The sequence below is a fragment of the Pseudophryne corroboree genome, chromosome 11 (assembly GCF_028390025.1).
Source record: "Pseudophryne corroboree isolate aPseCor3 chromosome 11, aPseCor3.hap2, whole genome shotgun sequence".
Lineage (NCBI taxonomy): Eukaryota > Metazoa > Chordata > Amphibia > Anura > Myobatrachidae > Pseudophryne > Pseudophryne corroboree.
In genome coordinates, this window is record NC_086454.1 from 155,745,901 (window position 1) to 155,768,157 (window position 22,257).

Sequence of the window (22,257 nt, forward strand, 5' to 3'; positions counted from 1 at the left end):
TGCATATTTTCTATGTGATTTGTATGAATTGTCTAATTTGTGTCTTGTGGACATATAGGTCATTACATGGTCTATGCTCAGTGCTCCTATTAAATCCAATAAAATATAGTTGATTTAAATAATTTTGCTCACCACCTCCTATGTAGACCCTATATGATTGTTCCTGTTTTATTCCTCTATAACAAATATCTACACAAGGATTTAAAATGCCATACCCATCTTGGCTGTTGGTCTTCCCATCTCATTGCATGGGGCAGTGAGTATCGCTACTATAACAGCATATAAACTGAATTTATATTGCCGTTTTCATGGACTATACAGTGGAAAAATGTATCAAACTATGGGAGGTATCCTGTTAACTGCGAAAACTCAACTATATTTCCAGCGAAAAGTTCACATGGTTTTTTCCCCAAAAAAATGACAAGTGTTTTTTTTTACAAAATGCGCATTTAAGTTTTTTTAACCTGCTCAATTTGAAATTCACAAAACTGAGATTTGCGCGATAATGCTTGTATTCAAATGCATAGAAAAGTGCAGGTTAAAATGGGGAAATCAGCCTGTACCTCAAAAATGCTAAACTAACTTTGGATAGCAGTACAGAAGCGTATAAGAGGTCATATTAAAGCAAAGAGAAATCAGGGACTTATATATGAGGTCAAATTGCTGTTATGTGCATTTTTCTAAAAATTAAAAAAAAAAATATATATTTTTTTAAAAAGCAAATATACCTGCCCCATACCTTGAACCCCAATTTCCATCACTTTGCATTTTTTCTCCAAAAAAATTACATCATTATTTGCCAATTAAAAAGAATTAAAAACTTCAAAAAATGCCTAAGTAGTCATTAAGCGGTGTGTATCCCAGGGGTTCTGGCCCAAATCTCCACATGTGTACATTTAAAATAGGGATTTTGCTCTACTAATAACCTGCTCAGAGTAGGTGAAATTTAATTCTTGATAAAGCCTATGGAGTATTATCACCGGTAAATTATCTCTGCTAATTGACCAGGGGTTTTTCACTATTTGGGATAAAAGTGCAGTTTTTCGTGGCTAATTGGATACCCCCCTATGCCTCAATGCTATAAGCAGAGGCAAAGCGGTCCTGTGCTATAAGATACATGTACAGGAGATAGCTTGTACTGCAGCAAAGTGCTAGGACATCTGATCTAGGAGAAGGTGAGAACTGACCTGATGTATGTTCTCTGGTCTTTGATTCTGGTGCACAGTGGGTTCCCATCCAGCCATAGCATTTCCAACTTCAGACCTTTTATCTTATCCAGCTCAGTTTCAGATTTTAACTGCACAAATGGGAGAAAATGAAGAAATCAAATGCTATGGAAAATCTTTGCCAAATGCATCTGTACACTGGTGGACAGAATGTTCTGAGACTAACGCATTTGTGTATATTTCCACTCTAAAACTAGAAGCGAAATTTGAAGGGGGAAAAAAAAAAAAAAAAAAAAACCCATATGGAATCCATAGGAAACACAGGCTTAGCTGGAGTCTGGGCGTCAAACGGTTAAGTTTCTTCTCCTAGCAGCCCAGGCTTCCTCTCCCTGATACCCCACCCCAGCCACTAGAGGACCAGTTACGTTAATAAGCCCAAGAAGGAGAAGAAAGACAAGCACACATTCAGATCAAAACACACAGTGGAAGTGATAAGGGAAACTGGTAACAGTGCCAAGTGAGTCAGGGTGGGAGCCCTGCGACCCCTATGGGTTCCAAAGAAATTAGGATTTTTTTTTTACTTACAGTAAAATGTCTTCCTCGAAGCCCATCTGGGGGACACCATTACTCTGGGTTATGCATCGGACCTATCGGAGACTGGCACTAAACAATCAGCTGACTCCCTCCCCTACATAAACTCTCCTTCCTTCCTCAGTCTACGTTTAGCAAAGTGGTCTCAAGGAAGAAATAAAATACTAACACAATCCACAATGATAATGTGCAAAGAAACTGGTACAAACCCAACAAACATGGAGGGAGCCGATTGTCCTCCAAATGGATTTGGAGGAAGGGATTTTACGGCAAGTAAAAATCCAAATTCCTCTATCGTCAATCTGGGGGACGCCATTACTCTGGGATCTCCCAAAGCAAGCTAATCAAGTGAGGGAATAGCGGAAGAAACTGCTCGTAGAAACATATGCACAATGTTGGCGCCACTCACTCCAAAAATCTTGTAAAGGTGTGTACAGATGACCAGCTAGGTGCACTGCACAACTGATCCACAGATACACCATTTTGCACAGCCCAGGAAACCCCAACAGCACAAGTCAAGTGAGCTAGAATAGCATCAGGTACCTGACATTTGAGGATACACAAGCCTGATGAATGGCAGAAGTGACCTAGCAATAGATGCCTTAGAGGCTTGGCCATCAACGTTTTGGTGCATCTACCAGTACAAACAACAAATCTATACATTGAAGAGACGCTGTGCTTTCCAAATAAATATGCAGACCACATCTAAAAGAGAAGAAGGTAAACCATCTTCAGAGATCGAAGCCTGCTTCAAAACAGGAATGAAAATGTCCTGAAACAACATATAGCAAACAAAATAGCAGCGCTACAATCAACAATTAGAATGTAAAGTCAACACAGCGATCCATATCGGTTGGAACAAATGGAGATGAATGGACTGAAAAGAAAAGGTACCAAATTATTTAATAGCATGAATAATTAAGAATGCACAACATTACTGAAACAGTAGATAAAATAAAATGATTGTTAAAATCAATAACCAGATCACCAGGGGGCTACTAGGTGAGTGTCCGTTCCTTAATTAGTGTGGACGTCAGATGAGTAAGATCAGAATGAACATTAGAACTGGTGGCACAGTCCTGATGGTGATAATTACCACAATGATTACCGCTGGAGGGAAGGAGTCCTCTGGATAACGTCCCTTTATGTGGGTGGAATCTTTGGGATTCTAAGTCCTCACCAGATTGCGGAATCCTCAATGCTGAGTTGATATTATGGTGTCACCGGTAAGTAAGAGTAGTTTGTCTGATCATCTGTAAATGAAGTCAAAGTCCACTAAAGGTCCGGATGTAGCCCATACAGCTTCCAATAAGCAAGGTGATCTGGAATACCTGACGCGTTTCGCTGCAGGGCCTGCAGCTTTTCCAAAGGTGATCTGGTCAGTCTAAAAGTTACCATATTTTTTTTACTTTTAGACTGACCAGATCACCTTTGAAAAAGCTGCAGGCCCTGCAGCGAAACGCGTGAGGTATTCCAGATCACCTTGCTTATTGGAAGCTGTATGGGCTACATCCGGACCTTTAGTGGACTTTGACTACATTTACAGATGATCAGACAAACTACTCTTACTTACCGGTGACACCATAATATCAACTCAGCATTGAGGATTCTGCAATCTGGTGAGGACTTAGGATCCCAAAGATTCCACCCACATAAAGGGACGTTATCCAGAGGACTCCTTCCCTCCAGCGGTAATCATTGTGGTAATTATCACCATCATGACTCTGCCACCAGTTCTAATGTTCATTCTGATCTTACTCATCTGACGTCCACACTAATTAAGGAACGGACACTCACCTAGTAGCCCCCTGGTGATCTGGTTATTGATTTTAACAATCATTTTATTTTATCTACTGTTTCAGTAATGTTGTACATTCTTAATTATTCATGCTATTAAATAATTTGGTACCTTTTCTTTTCAGTCCATTCATCTCCATTTGTTCCAACCGATATGGATCGCTGTGTTGACTTTACATTCTAATTGTTGATTGTAGCGCTGCTATTTTGTTTGCTATATGTTGTTTCTGTATCTGCAGGATTGACTAGACCTGCTTGTGTGGCAGCTGCTTAAAATTAGCACAACAGCCCTCCTTGCGCCTGATTTAACCTTGGTTAAACCCCTTTTATGAAAATGTCCTGGTTCATGTGAAATTTGGATACTACCTTTGGAAGAAAAGATGATTTTGTGCACAAAACCACCCTATCTAAATGAAAAATAATCAGTGGAGCTTCTTAAGGTGGAATTTAGACACCTTAGGAAGATAATCAGATTTGGTTCTGAGAACCGCTCTATCTGGATGAAAAATCAGAAAAGGAGGGCGACACAGCAATGCCCCTAAATCTGAATCTCTTTTAACTGAAGCAATAGCCAGTAGAAAGAGAGCTTTAGCGGTCAACCATTTAAGAGCCACTTGCTTTAGTGGTTCAAATGGGGCAACCTGAAGCTCCTTTAGGACTAAATTTAGATCCCAAGGAGCTGTAGGAGGAAGAAAAAGGAAGTTGGATGTGAAGCATTCCTTGGAAAAAAGTGCAAACATCCTGTATGTTAGCAATTTTCTTTTGAAACCATACAGTCAATGCGGACACCTGCACTCTCGAGGAAGCCACCCTTAAACCTTTGTCCATTCCTGCCTGAAGGAATGCTAGGACTCTGGAAATTCTGAAAGACCTAGGGTCAAATTTCCTGTCACTGCACCACTGAATATAGGCTTGCCATAGTCGGTGATAAATGCGGGCAGAGGATGTTTCCTTGCTCTGAGCATAGTTTGAATAGTGATAGTGAGAACCCTCTTGCATTCAGAATGGAAGTTTCAAGAGCCACGCCGTCAAAGACAGTCGATCCAGGTGCTTGTGATAGCAAGGACCCTGACACAGTAGATCTGGGCGTTGAGGGAGTAGGAATGGAGGATCCAGCGACAGCCTCTGCAGATCTGTGTACTAATGTCTTCTGGGCCAAGCTGGAGCTATTAGTATCACGGCGCCCTTTCCTTGTTTTACCTTTCACATCACCCTGGGCAACAGGGCGATTGGTGGAAACACAAGACATATGAAAGTCCCATCTCACTGACATTGCATCCACAAAGGTCGCTCTGGGATCCTTTGTCCTTAACCCGTATGCGGGAACTTTGTTGTTCAGACGGGAAGCCATCTCTGGTAACCCCCACTTGTATACTAGAATCTGGAAGACCTCTGGGTTTAAAGCCCATACGTTTGCATGAATGGCGTGTAGACTGAGAAAATCCGCTTCCCAGTTTAGGACTCCCGGAATGAACACTGCGGACAAGGCTGGATGATGAAGTTCTGCCCACCTTAACGTGCGGCTTACCTCCTTCAATGCTTTCTGGCTGCGAGTTCCTCCCTGATGTTTGAGGTACGCTACTGCCGTTGCATTGTCGAGCGAATTTGAATTGGTTTCCCCTGAAGAATTTCCTTTGCCTGAATGAGTGCCACATATATTGCCCGAAGTTCCAATATATTTATTGGCAGGCAAATTTCTTCTTTGGTCCACTGCCCCTGGAAGCAAAATTCTTCCAAACACTGCTCCCCAGCCCTGAAAACTGGCTTCCATTGTCAGAATCTCCCAATTTGAGATCCAAAAGGGGTCTCCCTTTGTCCAGCTGGGATGTCTGTAGCCACCAGGCTAATGACTACTGTACTTCCAGACGAAGGACCATAGTCTGAGTTTTATTGTCTGATGTAACCCATTCCATTTGGAAAGGATGACGTTGTAGAGGCCTCGAGTGGAATTGAGCATACTCCACCATGTAAATGTCGACACCATAGATCCCATCACACGCATGGCTGCATGAATGGATACTCTTTTACTGTGTAGCAGCTCCTGAATCCTCGACTGAATTTTGGATATTTTGGATATTTTGTTCAGAGGTGGAATCCAATACAGCCCCCAAGTGTGTCATCTGTTGGAACCAAGGACGACTTTGCCCAATTTATGAGCCAACCGTGTCTCTGCAAACAAGCTATTGTCTGTTGCAGAAGACACTGCAGTAATTCCTGAGACTGCGCCAGGATTAATAAGTCATCGAGGTATGGAAAAATCCTTATCCCCTGTTGACAAAGATAAGCCGCCATTACCACCATAATCTTGGTGAACACTCTTGGAGCTGTGGCCAATCCAAATGGAAGGGCCTGAAACTGAAAATGTTGCTGGAGGATTGCAAACCTAAGATAGCACTGATGGGACTGTGCAATAGGAACATGCAGGTAAGCATCCTGGATATCCAGGGATACCATAAAATCCTCCGGCTCCATGGCCAAAATAATGGAACGTAAAGTCTCTTTTTCAGTCAGCCACTAGGGGACACTGGCACAAGTTCAAAACTGTGGGGTGATGGTGGCTTTACAGGGAGCTGGCACTTGAAATAAACTAAGAAGTGAAACAGGCTCCTCCCCCTCTATCCCCCATCATCCCTCAGTTTTGAATTTGTGCCGAGGGAGCAGGTCACTGCTGACTGAACTCCAGCTCAGTTAGAAATATATATATTTTATGAAAAGCTTCGAGCCTCAGGTCCCTTCGCCACTTAGAGAAGTGGGGTCCGGGTCGACTCAGCAGCATCAAGCTGCCAGAGTACAGCGTTTGGGGTGCGAAACACTGTCTCTGTCTATTAAGGCCGCGTCCTCCTGAGGCTCCTGGAAGGGTGAGACCAACACTCCTATGCAGCGCAGCGTTCTGCGCACAGCGGCCATCCCCTCTGCCAGCTGTCCTTGCACTCAGTCCGCTCGGCGAACAGTGACAGCGTGATCCCCGCTGAGCATGTACAGCAGGAAACCGCTGCGGTCTCCCTGATTGGGCAGCGGCGAGGGCTCCCGCTGATCGCACACAGGGAGGAATCTGCAGAACAGACATAAGCAGTGGTGCAGTCTCCTGCTGACCGCAGGGGCGTCTGTGTCTCATCAAGGTAATCAGTGGGGCTGCGAGGGTCACCATGCACAACGGCATGGCTCCTTTCTAGTACAGAGCTGCAGCATGAGAGGGCATTAAGTCATTAAGTATGCAGGTAGGGGGGACCCATAAAGTTTCAGTACAGCAGCGCTATCTCCCATTCATAGCCCACTGACTGTACACAAGTACCCGCACAGCCTAACAGGCACTTCCATTGCCTTATTACACATCCCCAAGACGGCAATTAATGGGACCATTTGAGATGGATCACAGTGAAGAGGGGGCGGAGTTGGCGGGCTTTTGGTCTGTCAATCATTCCAGGTCTCCTCAGCTTGGCAGTACTCTAATTGGAAACATTGTTATTTTCTCTCCACAGAGACAGGTGCATTACTTCTGACTGCCAAGATCCTGAAAGCCTGCACAAAGAATACAGGCTGGGGGCTGAGGGGATTAGAATAGGAGAGTACTACAAATATATTACCTCTCTCTATCCTTCTGATCTCTCTCTCCTCACTTTGTCTATATCATTTAGAGTGCTGGAGTAAATGGTTTGTCTCTCCACGCTGTCCGTCACAATAGCAGGCAAGGGACCAGCGAACAAGGTGTCTCAAATTGTTTGTCTGTGGGAAATGTAACAAAAGGCTCACACAGATGACTCCTTCCTATGTGAAGCATGTGCTTCAGAGACTACATTAGTAAATTCGTCCCAAGACACTAATTTCCCCTTCTGGGCGGTAATACTCACAGGAACCATCTCACAATTACATACTGGAGGTGGCTGCCTTACGGAGGATTCGTGAGACGGTTAGGGATACGCCTCAAGATGAGGTACCCTCTATTGCTACGGAACCACCCTGGGTGGCAGGGCTAGCCAAGTCGCTAGTAGGTCTCACAAAACGCTTGAACACATCCAGTAAACAGCCGCAGACTGTGTCTAAGAAATGCCCAGTACTATTAATTCTTCAGTCCGATAAATCCGGGGAATAGCTTCTCTCTCAGGATGAAGCAGAAGAGTACTATCGTGAGTTGGGCGCAATTACTGACGTGGACGACGAAGTTACACTGGAACCTTCTCAAGGGGTTAAACCTCTTATTTTGGCTATAAGACAGGTTCTGAACATTTCCGAGACGACTCTGGATTCGCCAGATACAGCGTTATTTGGTAGAAAACAGCATTCTAAGGTCACTTATCCCTTTTCAAAGGAACTGGATGATCAGCTGACGGAAGCTTGGAAGAACTCAGACAAGCTGTTTCAGACCTCCCTTTTTAAACAGTCCCCAGCTGGAAGAGAATAATGGGAATTCCATTTCTTTGGAATTCTAAACTTCTTACTGGGTGTTACACAAGCCACTTGCATGATTTCCGTCAGCTGTTCTGACCCAGGAAATTCAGTTCTAACTGTTTTGGGACATTTAAACACGGGTGCCTTGGTTTTTAACAAAGGCTCTGCTGCATCCTCTAAGGATAGAATAGCTTTCATAGCACTAATTAGCTCAGGTATATCCACTGAGCAGAGACCTTCATCCTCGTCTCTGTATGCAGACCCGGCATGTGAGGAGTCATCCTCAGACTAGTCCCCATCTGAAACATGTGTAGACTGTGAAGATGTTGTTTCATGTCTATGTGATTTACTTACCACAGGCACTTCAGCCTGTTTCTGTTGAAAGGCTGCAGATTCCTGGACTGGATGTGATAACCCCCAGGAGGAATGTTGCATGTAAGGGTTAACAGGGTAACCTATCAGTGGCATATGAGCTGGCATTATCCACTCAGCTATATTGGATAATGTCTGTGCAAACATAGCCCATGGGGGTTCAACTTGAACCTGTGCCTTCCTTGGATTATTCAGAAGGCCTTGGTGAAAACTACAACAATTTGCACATAATTAATTTTGACCAGATCCTGAGATGTTAACCCAGCTTTGCAAGACAAACATGAAAGGAGTGTTGGTGCTGCTGTGGAGAGTGTATCCTCTTCACCCTTGCCTCTCAGACATGATAAACAAACCACACACCTGTCAGTGTTAACTACACAATTTGTGACTCAAATCACTTTCATTTTGTTAGTGACATACAATCCGATCCCTCCTTACTTTGCACCAGCATTGAGGATCGGTATACACAGGAACGGACAGAAATAGTAAAGTCAGCAATCACACTAGCAATCAGTCACAGGTTATACATTAGTATAAGTAATATGAGCACATAATCAACTACAGATCCATTTTAAGTATGTAAGAGAAAGATATTACTGCATTACCTTATAAAGGAGTTTAGACGTATTCAGTCACACAGCGAAAGAAAACAGCAGCAATAGTTTACAGATTCATATGCATCAAGCAGTTATCCAACTATTCGAACCAAAGGTAGATAGAGACTTAGTGCTGTATCACCTGGCTCAGGAGAGTGGGGTACAGGGAGACTTCACCCCGCTTCAAGGATCGATCAATATGTTAGCCAACGCTGAATGGATCCAGATGCTAATAGTGTACACAACCGCCAAGTGAACCTATAGTGAATACAGATGCCTAAGTGAACACAGACGCACCAGTCACACAGCCGCCTATGCTGCGACTGGGTCCTTTTGATACACAGCGCCTCAGACCGGAAGCAGGAAATCAGTTCATGGCGGGAAACTCGGAGGAAACTGGTCATGAACTGGGGGGAGGGGCAACCAGGGGAGCATCTTACTCCCCGCTGCTAACATCAACCCCAGGGATCGCGGCCTCATACTAACCCCTGGAGCCTATTATCCTTGAGGCCTAGCGCTGGTGCACCCGAGGTGGCAGCCGTGTCAGTGACTGTTCGGTAGTCTCCTCCCGAAAACAGTGCGGCTGTGTTTCGTGTCTCATCCGCTAAACGGAACAGACTCCTTACCTTTTCCCCGTGCTCCAGCCATAGCCTGGTAACGTCTGCTGAACTTGCTAGTACATCCTACACAGATGCCCGCCGAAACAGCACTGTACACATGAGTAGGCATTGTCGCGAATCGGCGAGGAGTTGTTGGAGCAACTCTAAGGTATGTATGAGACGCTTTTTAGAAATATCGCTCAAAAAGAATAAAGACTATAAAAATAAAATAAAAATCTAATGGCTGCTAAAAACCAGCTTCAGTTTCAGTGTCCCCCAATGGTTGCAAGAGAAAAGAATGTGCAATAAGATGATGCAACACTGAGGGTTTCATTCTCAGAAGGATATATCTCATATATTGGTCCAGATCTGTGACTCCATGACTCATTTGCTAACGCTGGGCATGGCTAGGAGCTCTGAGTCAGTCACAGAACTGGATAGAAGAGACCATGCCTGTAAGTGTGGCGGTACACTCGGAACGGTGTACCGTTAAGAATCTAGACGCCCGTACGCTGTACCGCGGGCCGCCACTCACACACACCATAGCCGCCATTAGCGGCTATTACGTTGAAAGCCGCCGATGTGCTCCTCCTCCCCTTTCCGCAGCTGTGTCAAGGAATGAGAGGATAGCGGAGCGCGGTCCCGTCCCTTAGTGCTGCTCAGTCACACTTTGGTCTCCGGCCGCGGCGTGCATCTTCTCAACTGAGCACCGGTTCGTTAGCCAATCAGAGCTCGCAGACCGGCAGCCAATCAGGAGCCGTGGCTGCCGGTCCGCGAGCTCTGATTGGCTAACGAACCGGTGCTCAGTTGAGAAGATGCACGCCGCGGCTGGAGACCACCAGAGTCTGACTGAGCAGCACTGAGGGATGAGCCCTCCTCTCCGTCCCCCGACACTGACACAGCAGCGGGAGGGAGGTGGGGGGCATATGTATATCTGGCATTGGGGGGGCATATCTGGCACTGGGGGGGGGGGGGGGTGCATATGTTTATCCGGCATTGTGGACCTTGTATATCTGGCACTGTGGGGCATATCTGGCACAGTGGGCAACATGGGTATCCGGCACGATAGACTGCGGAGGGTGCGCGTCACGGCAGTGCTGTGGGGAGACCAACTCCCAGCATGCCTTGCACGGCCAGGAAGGAACATGGTGGTTGCTGTTTCTGGTGCAGAGTGAGAGTCTGTAGTGTGTAGGGACAATGAAGCTGGTGAGAGACTAATACCATATACTGTTATGAGGGATAAGTCCCCAGTGCGCACACTGTGTATGTGAGGTTATATAGGGGAAGGGGCTGTATAGTGATATATATATAATAAGAATTTACTTACCGATAATTCTATTTCTCGTAGTCCGTAGTGGATGCTGGGGACTCCGTAAGGACCATGGGGAATAGCGGCTCCGCAGGAGACTGGGCACAAAAGTAAAGCTTTAGAACTACCTGGTGTGCACTGGCTCCTCCCCCTATGACCCTCCTCCAAGCCTCAGTTAGGATACTGTGCCCGGACGAGCGTACACAATAAGGAAGGATTTTGAATCCCGGGTAAGACTCATACCAGCCACACCAATCACACCATATAACTTGTGATCTAAACCCAGTTAACAGCATGATAACAGAGGAGCCTCTAGAAAAGATGGCTCACTACAGCAATAACCCGATTTTTTGGTAACAATAACTATGTACCAGTATTGCAGACAATCCGCACTTGGGATGGGCGCCCAGCATCCACTACGGACTACGAGAAATAGAATTATCGGTAAGTAAATTCTTATTTTCTCTAACGTCCTAAGTGGATGCTGGGGACTCCGTAAGGACCATGGGGATTATACCAAAGCTCCCAAACGGGCGGGAGAGTGCGGATGACTCTGCAGCACCAAATGAGAGAACTCCAGGTCCTCCTCAGCCAGGGTATCAAATTTGTAGAATTTTACAAACGTATTTGCTCCTGACCAAGTAGCTGCTCGGCAAAGTTGTAAAGCCGAGACCCCTCGGGCAGCCGCCCAAGATGAGCCCACCTTCCTTGTGGAATGGGCTTTTACAGATTTTGGCTGTGGCAGGCCTGCCACAGAATGTGCAAGCTGAATTGTACTACAAATCCAACGAGCAATAGTCTGCTTAGAAGCAGGAGCACCCAGCTTGTTGGGTGCATACAGAATAAACAACGAGTCAGATCTCTGACTCCAGCCGTCCTGGAAACCTATATTTCCAGGGCTCTGACAACGTCTAGCAACTTGGAGTCCTCCAAGACCCTAGTAGCCGCAGGCACCACAATAGGTTTATTCAGGTGAAACGCTGAAAACCACCTTAGGGAGAAACTGAGGACAAGTCCTCAATTCCGCCCTGTCCGAATGGAAAATCAGATGAGGGCTTTTACAGGATAAAGCCGCCAATTCTGACACGCACCTGGCACAGGCCAGGGCCAACAGCATGACCACTTTCCATGTGAGATATTTTAACTCCACATATTTAAGTGGTTCAAACCAATGTGACTTTTGGAACCCAAAAACTACATTTAGATCCCAAGGTGCCACTGGAGGCACAAAAGGAGGCTGTACATACAGTACCCCTTTCACAAACGTCTGAACTTCAGGGACTGAAGCTAGTTCTTTTTGGAAGAAAATTGACAGGGCCGAAATTTGAACCTTAATGGACCCCCATTTCAGGCCCATAGACACTCCTGTTTGCAGGAAATGTAGGAATCGACCTAGTTGAAAAATTCCTCCGTCGGGGCCTTACTGGCCTCGCACCACGCAACATATTTTCGCAAAATGCGGTGATAATGTTTTGCGGTTATATCTTTCCTGGCTTTGATCAGGATAGGAATGACTTCATCCGGAATGCCTTTCTCCTTCAGGATCTGGCGTTCAACCGCCATGCCGTCAAACGCAGCCGCGGTAAGTCTTGGAACAGACAGGGTCCTTGCTGGAGCAGGTCCCTTCTTAGAGGTAGAGGCCACGGATCCTCCGTGAGCATCTCTTGAAGTTCCGGTTACCAAGTCCTTCTTGGCCAATCCGGAGCCACGAATATAGTGCTTACTCCTCTCCATCTTATAATTCTCAGTACCTTGGGTATGAGAGGCAGAGGAGGGAACACATACACTGACTGGTACACCCACTGTGTTACCAGAGCGTCCACAGCTATTGCCTGAGGGTCCCTTGACCTGGCGCAATACTTGTCGAGTTTTATAAACATGTGGAAGACTTCTGGATGAAGTCCCCACTCTCCCGGGTGGAGGTCGTGTCCCAGTTGTCCACTCCCGGAATGAATACTGCTGATAGTGCTATCACATGATTTTCCGCCCAGCGAAGAATCCTTGCAGCTTCTGCCATTGCCCCCATGCTTCGTGTCACCCTGTCTGTTTACGTGGGTGACTGCCGTGATTTTGTCCGAATGGATCAACTCCGGGTGACCTTGAAGCAGAGGTCTTGCTGAGCTTAGAGCATTGTAAATGGCCCTTAGCTTCAGGATATTTATGTGAAGTGATGTCTCCAGGCTTGACCATAAGCTCTGGAAATTCCTTCCCTGTGTGACTGCTCCCCAGCCTCGCAGGCTGGCATCCGTGGTCACCAGGACCCAGTCCTGAATGTGCGGCCCTCTAGAAGATGAGCACTCTGCAACCACCACAGGAGAGACACCCTTGTGCTTGGTGACAGGGTTATCCGCTGATGCATCTGAAGATGCGACCCGGACCATTTGTCCAGCAGGTCCCACTGGAAAGTTCTCGCGTGGAATCTGCCGAATGGGATTGCTTCGTAGGAAGCCACCATTTTTCCCAGAACCATTTCATTGATGTACTGAGACTTGGCTCGGTTATAGGAGGTTCCCTGACTAGCTCGGATAACTCCCTGACTTTCTCCTCCGGGAGAAACACCTTTTTCTGGACTGTGTCCAGGATCATCCCTAGGAACAGAAGACGAGTCGTCAGAATCAGCTGCGATTTTGGAATATTGAGAATCCAATCGTGCTGCCGCAACACTACCTGAGATAGTGCTACACCGACCTCCAACTGTTCCCTGGATCTTACCCTTATCAGGGAATCGTCCAAGTAAGGGATAACTAAAATTCCCTTCCTTCGAAGGAGTATCATCATTTCGGCCATTACCTTGGTAAAGACCCGGGGTGCCGTGGACCATCCATACGGCAGCGTCTGAAACTGATAGTGACAGTTCTGTACCATAAACCTGAGGTACCCTTGGTGAGAAGGGTAAATTGGGACATGAAGGTAAGCATCCTTGATGTCCCGAGACATCATGTAGTCCCCTTCTTCCAGGTTCGCAATCACTGCTCTGAGTGACTCAATCTTGAATTTGAACCTCCGTATGTAAGTGTTCAAGATTTTAGATTTAGAATCGGTCTCACCAAGCCGTCCGGCTTCGGTACCACAACAGTGTGGAATAATACCCCGTTCCCTGTTGCAGGAGGGGTACCTTGATTATCACCTGCTGGGAATACAGCTTGTGAATGGCTTCCAAAACTGCCTCCCTGTCAGAAGGAGACATCGGTAAAGCCGACTTTAGGAAACGGCGAGGGGGAGACGTCCCGAATTCCAATTTGTACCCCTGAGATATCACCTGCGCGCTGAAATTCATTGAGACGGGCCCCCACCGTGCCTGATTCTGCTTGTAAAGCCCCAGCGTCATACTGAGGGCTTGGCAGAGGCGGGAGAGGGCTTCTGTTCCTGGGAACTGGCTGATTTCTGCAGCCTTTTTCCTCTCCCTCTGTCACGGGGCAGAAATGAGGAACCTTTTGCCCGCTTGCCCACGAAAAGACTGCGCCTGATAATACGGCGTCTTCTTATGTTGAGGCGACCTGGGGTACAAACGTGGATTTCCCAGCTGTTGCCGTGGCCGCCAGGTCTGAAAGACCGACCCCAAATAACTCCTCCCCTTAATAAGGCAATACTTCCAAATGCCGTTTGGAATCCGCATCACCTGACCACTGTCGTGTCCATAACCCTCTACTGGCAGAAATGGACAACGCACTTAGACTTGATGCCAGTCGGCAAATATTCCGCTGTGCATCACGCATATATAGAAATGCATCTTTTAAATGCTCTATAGGCAATAATATACTGTCCCTATCTAGGGTATCAATATTTTCAGTCAGGGAATCCGACCACGCCAACCCAGCACTGCACATCCAGGCTGAGGCGATTGCTGGTCGCAGTATAACACCAGTATGTGTGTAAATACATTTTCTCTATCGTCCTAAGTGGATGCTGGGGTTCCTGAAAGGACCATGGGGAATAGCGGCTCCGCAGGAGACAGGGCACAAAAAAGTAAAGCTTTTACCAGATCAGGTGGTGTGCACTGGCTCCTCCCCCTATGACCCTCCTCCAGACTCCAGTTAGATTTTGTGCCCGAACGAGAAAGGTGCAATCTAGGTGGCTCTCCTAAAGAGCTGCTTAGAGAAAGTTTAGCTTAGGTTTTTTACTTTACAGTGAGTCCTGCTGGCAACAGGATCACTGCAACGAGGGACTTAGGGGAGAAGTAGTGAACTCACCTGCGTGCAGAGTGGATTTGCTGCTTGGCTACTGGACACTAGCTCCAGAGGGACGATCACAGGTACAGCCTGGATGGTCACCGGAGCCGCGCCGCCGGCCCCCTTGCAGACGCTGAAGAGAGAAGAGGTCCAAAATCGGCGGCTGAAGACTCCTGAGTCTTCATAAAGGTAGCGCACAGCACTGCAGCTGTGCGCCATTTTCCTCTCAGCACACTTCACACAACAGTCACTGAGGGTGCAGAGCGCTGGGGGGGGCGCTCTGAGAGGCAAATAAAAACCTTATTAGAGGCAAAAAATACCTCACATATAGCCCACAGAGGCTATATGGAGATATTTAACCCCTGCCTAACTTCAAAAATAGCGGGAGACGAGGCCGCCGAAAAAGGGGCGGGGCCTATCTCCTCAGCACACAGCGCCATTTTCTCTCACAGAAAAGCTGGAGAGAAGGCTCCCAGGCTCTCCCCTGCACTGCACTACAGAAACAGGGTTAAAACAGAGAGGGGGGGCACTGATTTTGGCGATATTGTATATATATAAAAGATGCTATAAGGGAGAAACACTTATATAAGGTTGTCCCTATATAATTATAGCGTTTTTGGTGTGTGCTGGCAGACTCTCCCTCTGTCTCCCCAAAGGGCTAGTGGGTCCTGTCCTCTGTCAGAGCATTCCCGGTGTGTGTGCTGTGTGTCGGTACGTGTGTGTCGACATGTATGAGGACGATGTTGGTGAGGAGGCGGAGAAATTGCCTGTAATGGTGATGTCACTCTCTAGGGAGTCGACACAGGAATGGATGGCTTATTTAGAGAATTACGTGAGAATGTCAACACGCTGCAAGGTCGGTTGACGACATGAGACGGCCGACAATCTATTAGGACCGGTCCAGGCGTCTCAGAAACACCGTCAGGGGTTTTAAAAACGCCCATTTACCTCAGTCGGTCGACACAGACACAGACACGGACACTGAATACAGTGTCGACGGTGAATAAACAAACGTATTTCTCATTAGGGCCACACGTTAAGGGCAATGAAGGAGGTGTTACGTGTTTCTGATACTACAAGTACCACAAGAAAGGGTATTATGTGGGAGTGAAAAAACTACCTGTAGTTTTTCCTGAATCAGATAAAATAAAATGAAGTGTGTGATGATGCGTAGGGTTACCCCGATAGCAAATAATAAGAATTTACTTACCGATAATTCTATTTCTCGGAGTCCGTAGTGGATGCTGGGGTTCCTGAAAGGACCATGGGGAATAGCGGCTCCGCAGGAGACAGGGCACAAAAAAGTAAAGCTTTACTAGGTCAGGTGGTGTGCACTGGCTCCTCCCCCCATGACCCTCCTCCAGACTCCAGTTAGGTACTGTGCCCGGACGAGCATACACAATAAGGGAGGCATTTTGAATCCCGGGTAAGACTCATACCAGCCACACCAATCACACCGTACAACTTGTGATCTAAACCCAGTTAACAGTATGACAACAGAAAGGGCCTCTTAAAGATGGCTCCTTAACAATAACCCGAATTAGTTAACAATAACTATGTACAAGTATTGCAGATAATCCGCACTTGGGATGGGCGCCCAGCATCCACTACGGACTCCGAGAAATAGAATTATCGGTAAGTAAATTCTTATTTTCTCTATCGTCCTAAGTGGATGCTGGGGTTCCTGAAAGGACCATGGGGATTATACCAAAGCTCCCAAACGGGCGGGAGAGTGCGGATGACTCTGCAGCACCGAATGAGAGAACTCCAGGTCCTCCTTTGCCAGGGTATCAAATTTGTAAAATTTTACAAACGTGTTCTCCCCCGACCACGTAGCTGCTCGGCAGAGTTGTAATGCCGAGACCCCTCGGGCAGCCGCCCAAGATGAGCCCACCTTCCTTGTGGAGTGGGCTTTTACAGTTTTAGGCTGTGGCAGGCCTGCCACAGAATGAGCAAGTTGAATTGTGTTACAAATCCAACGAGCAATCGACTGCTTAGAAGCAGGTGCGCCCAACTTGTTGGGTGCATACAATATAAACAGCGAGTCAGATTTTCTGACTCCAGCCGTCCTTGCAATGTATATTTTTAAGGCTCTGACAACGTCCAACAACTTGGAGTCCTCCAAGTCGCTAGTGGCCGCAGGCACCACAATAGGTTGGTTCAGATGAAATGCTGATACCACTTTAGGGAGAAAATGCGGACGAGTCCGCAGTTCTGCCCTATCCGAATGGAAGATTAGATAAGGACTTTTATAAGATAAAGCCGCCAATTCAGATACTCTCCTGGCAGAGGCCAGGGCTAGTAACATAGTCACTTTCAATGTGAGATATTTCAAATCCACCTTTTTCAATGGTTCAAACCAATGGGATTTGAGGAAATCTAAAACTACATTTAGATCCCACGGTGCCACCGGAGGCACCACAGGAGGCTGTATATGCAGTACTCCCTTGACAAAAGTCTGGACCTCAGGGACAGAGGCCAATTCTTTTTGGAAGAATATTGACAGGGCCGAAATTTGAACCTTAATGGATCCCAATTTGAGACCCATAGATAATCCTGATTGCAGGAAATGTAGGAAACGACCCAGTTGGAATTCCTCCGTCGGAACCCTCCGATCCTCGCACCACGCTACATATTTTCGCCAAATGCGGTGATAATGTTTCACGGTGACTTCCTTCCGTGCCTTAATCAAGGTAGGAATGACTTCTTCTGGAATGCCTTTCCCTTTTAGGATCTGGCGTTCAACCGCCATGCCGTCAAACGCAGCCGCGGTAAGTCTTGAAAAAGACAGGGACCCTGCTGTAGCAGGTCCCTTCTCAGAGGTAGAGGCCACGGTTCGTCCGTGAGCATCTCTTGAAGTTCCGGATACCAAGTCCTTCTCGGCCAATCCGGAACCACTAGTATTGTTCTTACTCTTCTTTGCCGTATGATCTTCAATACCTTTGGTATGAGCGGCAGAGGAGGAAACACATACACTGACTGGTACACCCAAGGAGTTACCAGTGCGTCCACAGCTATTGCCTGTGGATCTCTTGACCTGGCGCAATATTTGTCCAGTTTCTTGTTGAGGCGAGACGCCATCATGTCTACAATTGGTCTTTCCCAACGGTCTATTAACATGTTGAAGACTTCTGGATGTAGACCCCACTCTCCCGGATGAAGATCGTGTCTGCTGAGGAAGTCTGCTTCCCAGTTGTCCACGCCCGGGATGAACACTGCTGACAGTGCTATCACGTGATTCTCCGCCCAGCGAAGAATCTTGGCAGCTTCTGCCATTGCACTCCTGCTTCTTGTGCCGCCCTGCCTGTTTACATGGGCGACCGCCGTGATGTTGTCCGACTGAATCAACACCGGCTTTCCTTGCAGGAGAAGTTCCGCCTGGCTTAGAGCATTGTAGATTGCTCTTAGTTCCAGAATGTTTATGTGAAGAGACTTTTCCAGACTCGTCCATACTCCCTGGAAGTTTCTTCCTTGTGTGACTGCTCCCCAGCCTCTCAGGCTGGCGTCCGTGGTCACCAGGATCCAATCCTGAATGCCGAATCTGCGGCCTTCTAATAGGTGAGCCTTCTGCAACCACCACAGAAGTGACACCCTTGTCTTTGGTGACAGGGTTATTCGCAGGTGCATCTGCAGATGCGACCCTGACCATTTGTCCAACAGATCCCTTTGGAATATTCTTGCATGGAATCTGCCGAATGGAATTGCTTCGTAAGAAGCCACCATTTTTCCCAGGACTCTTGTGCATTGATGTACTGACACTTTTCCTGGTTTTAGGAGGTTCCTGACCAGATCGGATAACTCCTTGGCTTTTTCCTCTGGAAGGAAAACCTTTTTCTGAACCGTGTCCAGAATCATTCCTAGGAACAGCAGACGAGTTGTCGGGATTAAATGGGATTTTGGAATATTCAGAATCCACCCGTGTTGTCTTAGCACCTCTTGAGATAGTGCTAAAGCTGTCTCCAGCTGTTCTCTGGACCTTGCCCTTATTAGGAGATCGTCCAAGTATGGGATAACTAATACGCCTTTTCTTCGAAGAAGAATCATCATCTCGGCCATTACCTTGGTAAAGACCCGAGGCGCCGTGGACAATCCGAACGGCAGCGTCTGAAACTGATAGTGACAGTTTTGAACAATGAACCTGAGGTACCCCTGGTGTGCGGGGTAAATCGGAACGTGTAGATACGCATCCTTGATGTCCAAGGATACCATAAAGTCCCCTTCTTCCAGGTTCGCTATCACTGCTCTGAGTGACTCCATCTTGAACTTGAACTTTTTTATGTAGAGGTTCAAGGACTTCAGATTTAGAATAGGCCTTACCGAGCCATCCGGCTTCGGTACCACAAATAGAGTGGAATAATACCCCTTTCCTTGTTGTAATAGGGGTACTTTGACTATCACCTGCTGAGCGTACAGCTTGTGAATGGCTTCCAACACCCTCTCCCTTTCGGAAGAGACGGTTGGTAAGGCAGACTTCAGGAAACGATGAGGAGGATCCGTCTCTAATTCCAACCTGTACCCCTGAGATATTATCTGCAGGATCCAGGGGTCTACCTGCGAGTGAGCCCACTGCGCGCTGTAATTTTTGAGACGGCCCCCCACTGTCCCCGAGTCCGCTTGAGAGGCCCCAGCGTCATGCTGAGGTTTTTGCAGGAGCCGGGGAGGGCTTCTGTTCCTGGGAAGGAGCTGCCTGTTGGTGTCTCTTCCCTCTTCCTCTGCCTCGTGGCAGGTACGACAAGCCCTTTGCTCTCTTATTTTTGTAGGAGCGAAAAGGCTGCGGTTGAAAGGTCGGTGCCTTTCTCTGTTGGGGAGTGACTTGAGGTAAAAAAGTGGATTTCCCGGCAGTAGCCGTGGCCACCAAGTCTGATAGACCAACTCCAAATAACTCCTCCCCTTTATACGGCAAAACCTCCATGTGACGTTTTGAATCCGCATCGCCTGTCCACTGTCGTGTCCATAAGGCTCTTCTGGCTGAAATGGACATAGCACTCATCCGAGATGCCAGTGTGCAAATATCCCTCTGTGCATCACGCATATAGATAAATGCATCCTTTATTTGTTCTAACGACAGTAAAACATTGTCCCTATCTAGGGTATCAATATTTTCAATCAGGGATTCTGACCAAACTACTCCAGCACTGCACATCCAGGCAGTTGCTATAGCTGGTCGTAGTATAACACCTGCATGTGTGTATATATTCTTTTGAATAACTTCCATCTTTCTATCTGATGGATCCTTAAGTGCGGCCGTCTCAGGAGAGGGTAACGCCACTTGTTTGGATAAGCGTGTGAGCGCCTTGTCCACCTTAGGGGGTGTTTCCCAGCGCGCCCTAACCTCTGGCGGGAAAGGGTATAATGCCAATAACTTTTTTTGAAATTATCAACTTTTTATCAGGAGCAACCCACGCTTCATCACACACGTCATTTAATTCTTCTGATTCAGGAAAAACTGTTTGTAGTTTTTTCACACCATACATAATACCCTGTTTTACGGTATCTGTAGTATCAGCTAAATGTAACGTCTCCTTCATTGCCAAAATCATATAACGTGTGGCCCTACTGGAAAATACGTTTGAATTTCTACCGTCGTCACTGGAATCAGTGCCCGTGTCTGGGTCTGTGTCGACCGACTGAGGCAAAGGGCGTTTTACAGCCCCTGACGGTGTTTGAGGCGCCTGGACAGGCATTAATTGATTGTCCGGCCGCCTCATGTCCTCAACTGACTGTTTAAGGGAAGATAAACCATCACGTAATTCCACAAATAAAGGCATCCATTCTGGTGTCGACCCCCTGGGGGGTGACATCTGCATATTTGGCAATTGCTCCGCCTCCACACCAATATCGTCCTCATACATGTCGACACCACGTACCGACACACACCGCAAACTCACAGGGAATGCTCTAATGAAGACAGGACCCACTAGCCCTTTTGGGGAGACAGAGGGAGAGTCTGCCAGCACACACCACAAAGCGCTATATATACAAGGGATATCCTTATATTAAGTGCTCCCTTATAGCTGCTTTATATATATAGCCATTAATGTGCCCCCCCTCTCTGTTTTACCCTGTTTCTGTAGTGCAGTGCAGGGGAGAGACCTGGGAGCCGTTCTGACCAGCGGAGCTGTGACAGAAAATGGCGCCGTGTGCTGAGGAGATAGGCCCCGCCCCTTTTTCGGCGGGTTCTTCTCCCGCTATTTTTCCAGTCAGGCAGGGGTTAAATATCTCCATATAGCCCCTATGGGCTATATGTGAGGTATTTTTAGCCTTGTATAAGGTTTATATTTGCCTCTCAGAGCGCCCCCCCCCAGCGCTCTGCACCCTCAGTGACTGCCCAGTGAAGTGTGCTGAGAGGAAAATGGCGCACAGCTGCAGTGCTGTGCGCTACCTTATGAAGACTGAGGAGTCTTCAGCCGCCGGTTTCCGGACCTCTTCACGCTTCAGCATCTGCAAGGGGGTCGGCGGCGCGGCTCCGGGACCGGACTCCACGGCTGGGCCTGTGTTCGATCCCTCTGGAGCTAATGGTGTCCAGTAGCCAAGCAGCAAATCCACTCTGCATGCAGGTGAGTTTACTACTTTCCCCCTAAGTCCCACGTTGCAGTGATCCTGTTGCCAGCAGGACTCACTGTAAAGAAAAAAACCTAAACTAAACTTTCTCTAAGCAGCTCTTTAGGAGAGCCACCTAGATTGCACCCTTCTCGTTCGGGCACAAAATCTAACTGGAGTCTGGAGGAGGGTCATGGGGGGAGGAGCCAGTGCACACCACCTGACCTAGTAAAGCTTTACTTTTTTGTGCCCTGTCTCCTGCGGAGCCGCTATTCCCCATGGTCCTTTCAGGAACCCCAGCATCCACTTAGGACGATAGAGAAATTGGCGTTATACCCTTTCCCGCCAGAAATTAGGGTACGTTGGGAAACACCCCTTAGGGTGATAAGGCGCTCACACGCTTATCAAGTGGCGTTACCGTCTCCAGATACGGCCGCCCTCAAGGAGCCAGCTGATAGGAAGCTGGAAAAATATCCTAAAAAGTATATACACACATACGGTGGTTATACTGCGACCAGCGATCGCCATCAGCCTGGAGATGCAGTGCTGGGTTGGCTTGGTCGGATTCCCTGACTGAAAATATTTTATTCATGTAGAGCATTTAATAGGATGCATTCTATATATATGTATGTGAGATGCACAGAGGGATATTTGCTCTCTGGCATCAAGATAAGTGCGTTGTCCATATCTCCCAGAAGATGTCAGGGACACGACAGTGGTCAGGTGATACAG

General features: G+C 47.3%; 1 protein-coding gene across 2 annotated transcripts in view; it reads right to left on the reverse strand.

Moving 5' to 3' along the window:
* NXF1 (nuclear RNA export factor 1) overlaps positions 1-22,257 on the reverse strand; it is a 141,784-nt gene that overhangs the window by 39,506 nt on the left and 80,021 nt on the right. For both annotated transcript variants that reach the window (XM_063945003.1, XM_063945004.1), the window contains exon 10: positions 1,188-1,297. In XM_063945003.1, coding sequence (XP_063801073.1) covers positions 1,188-1,297 — 110 coding nt within the window. The remainder of the gene's footprint in view (positions 1-1,187; positions 1,298-22,257) is intronic.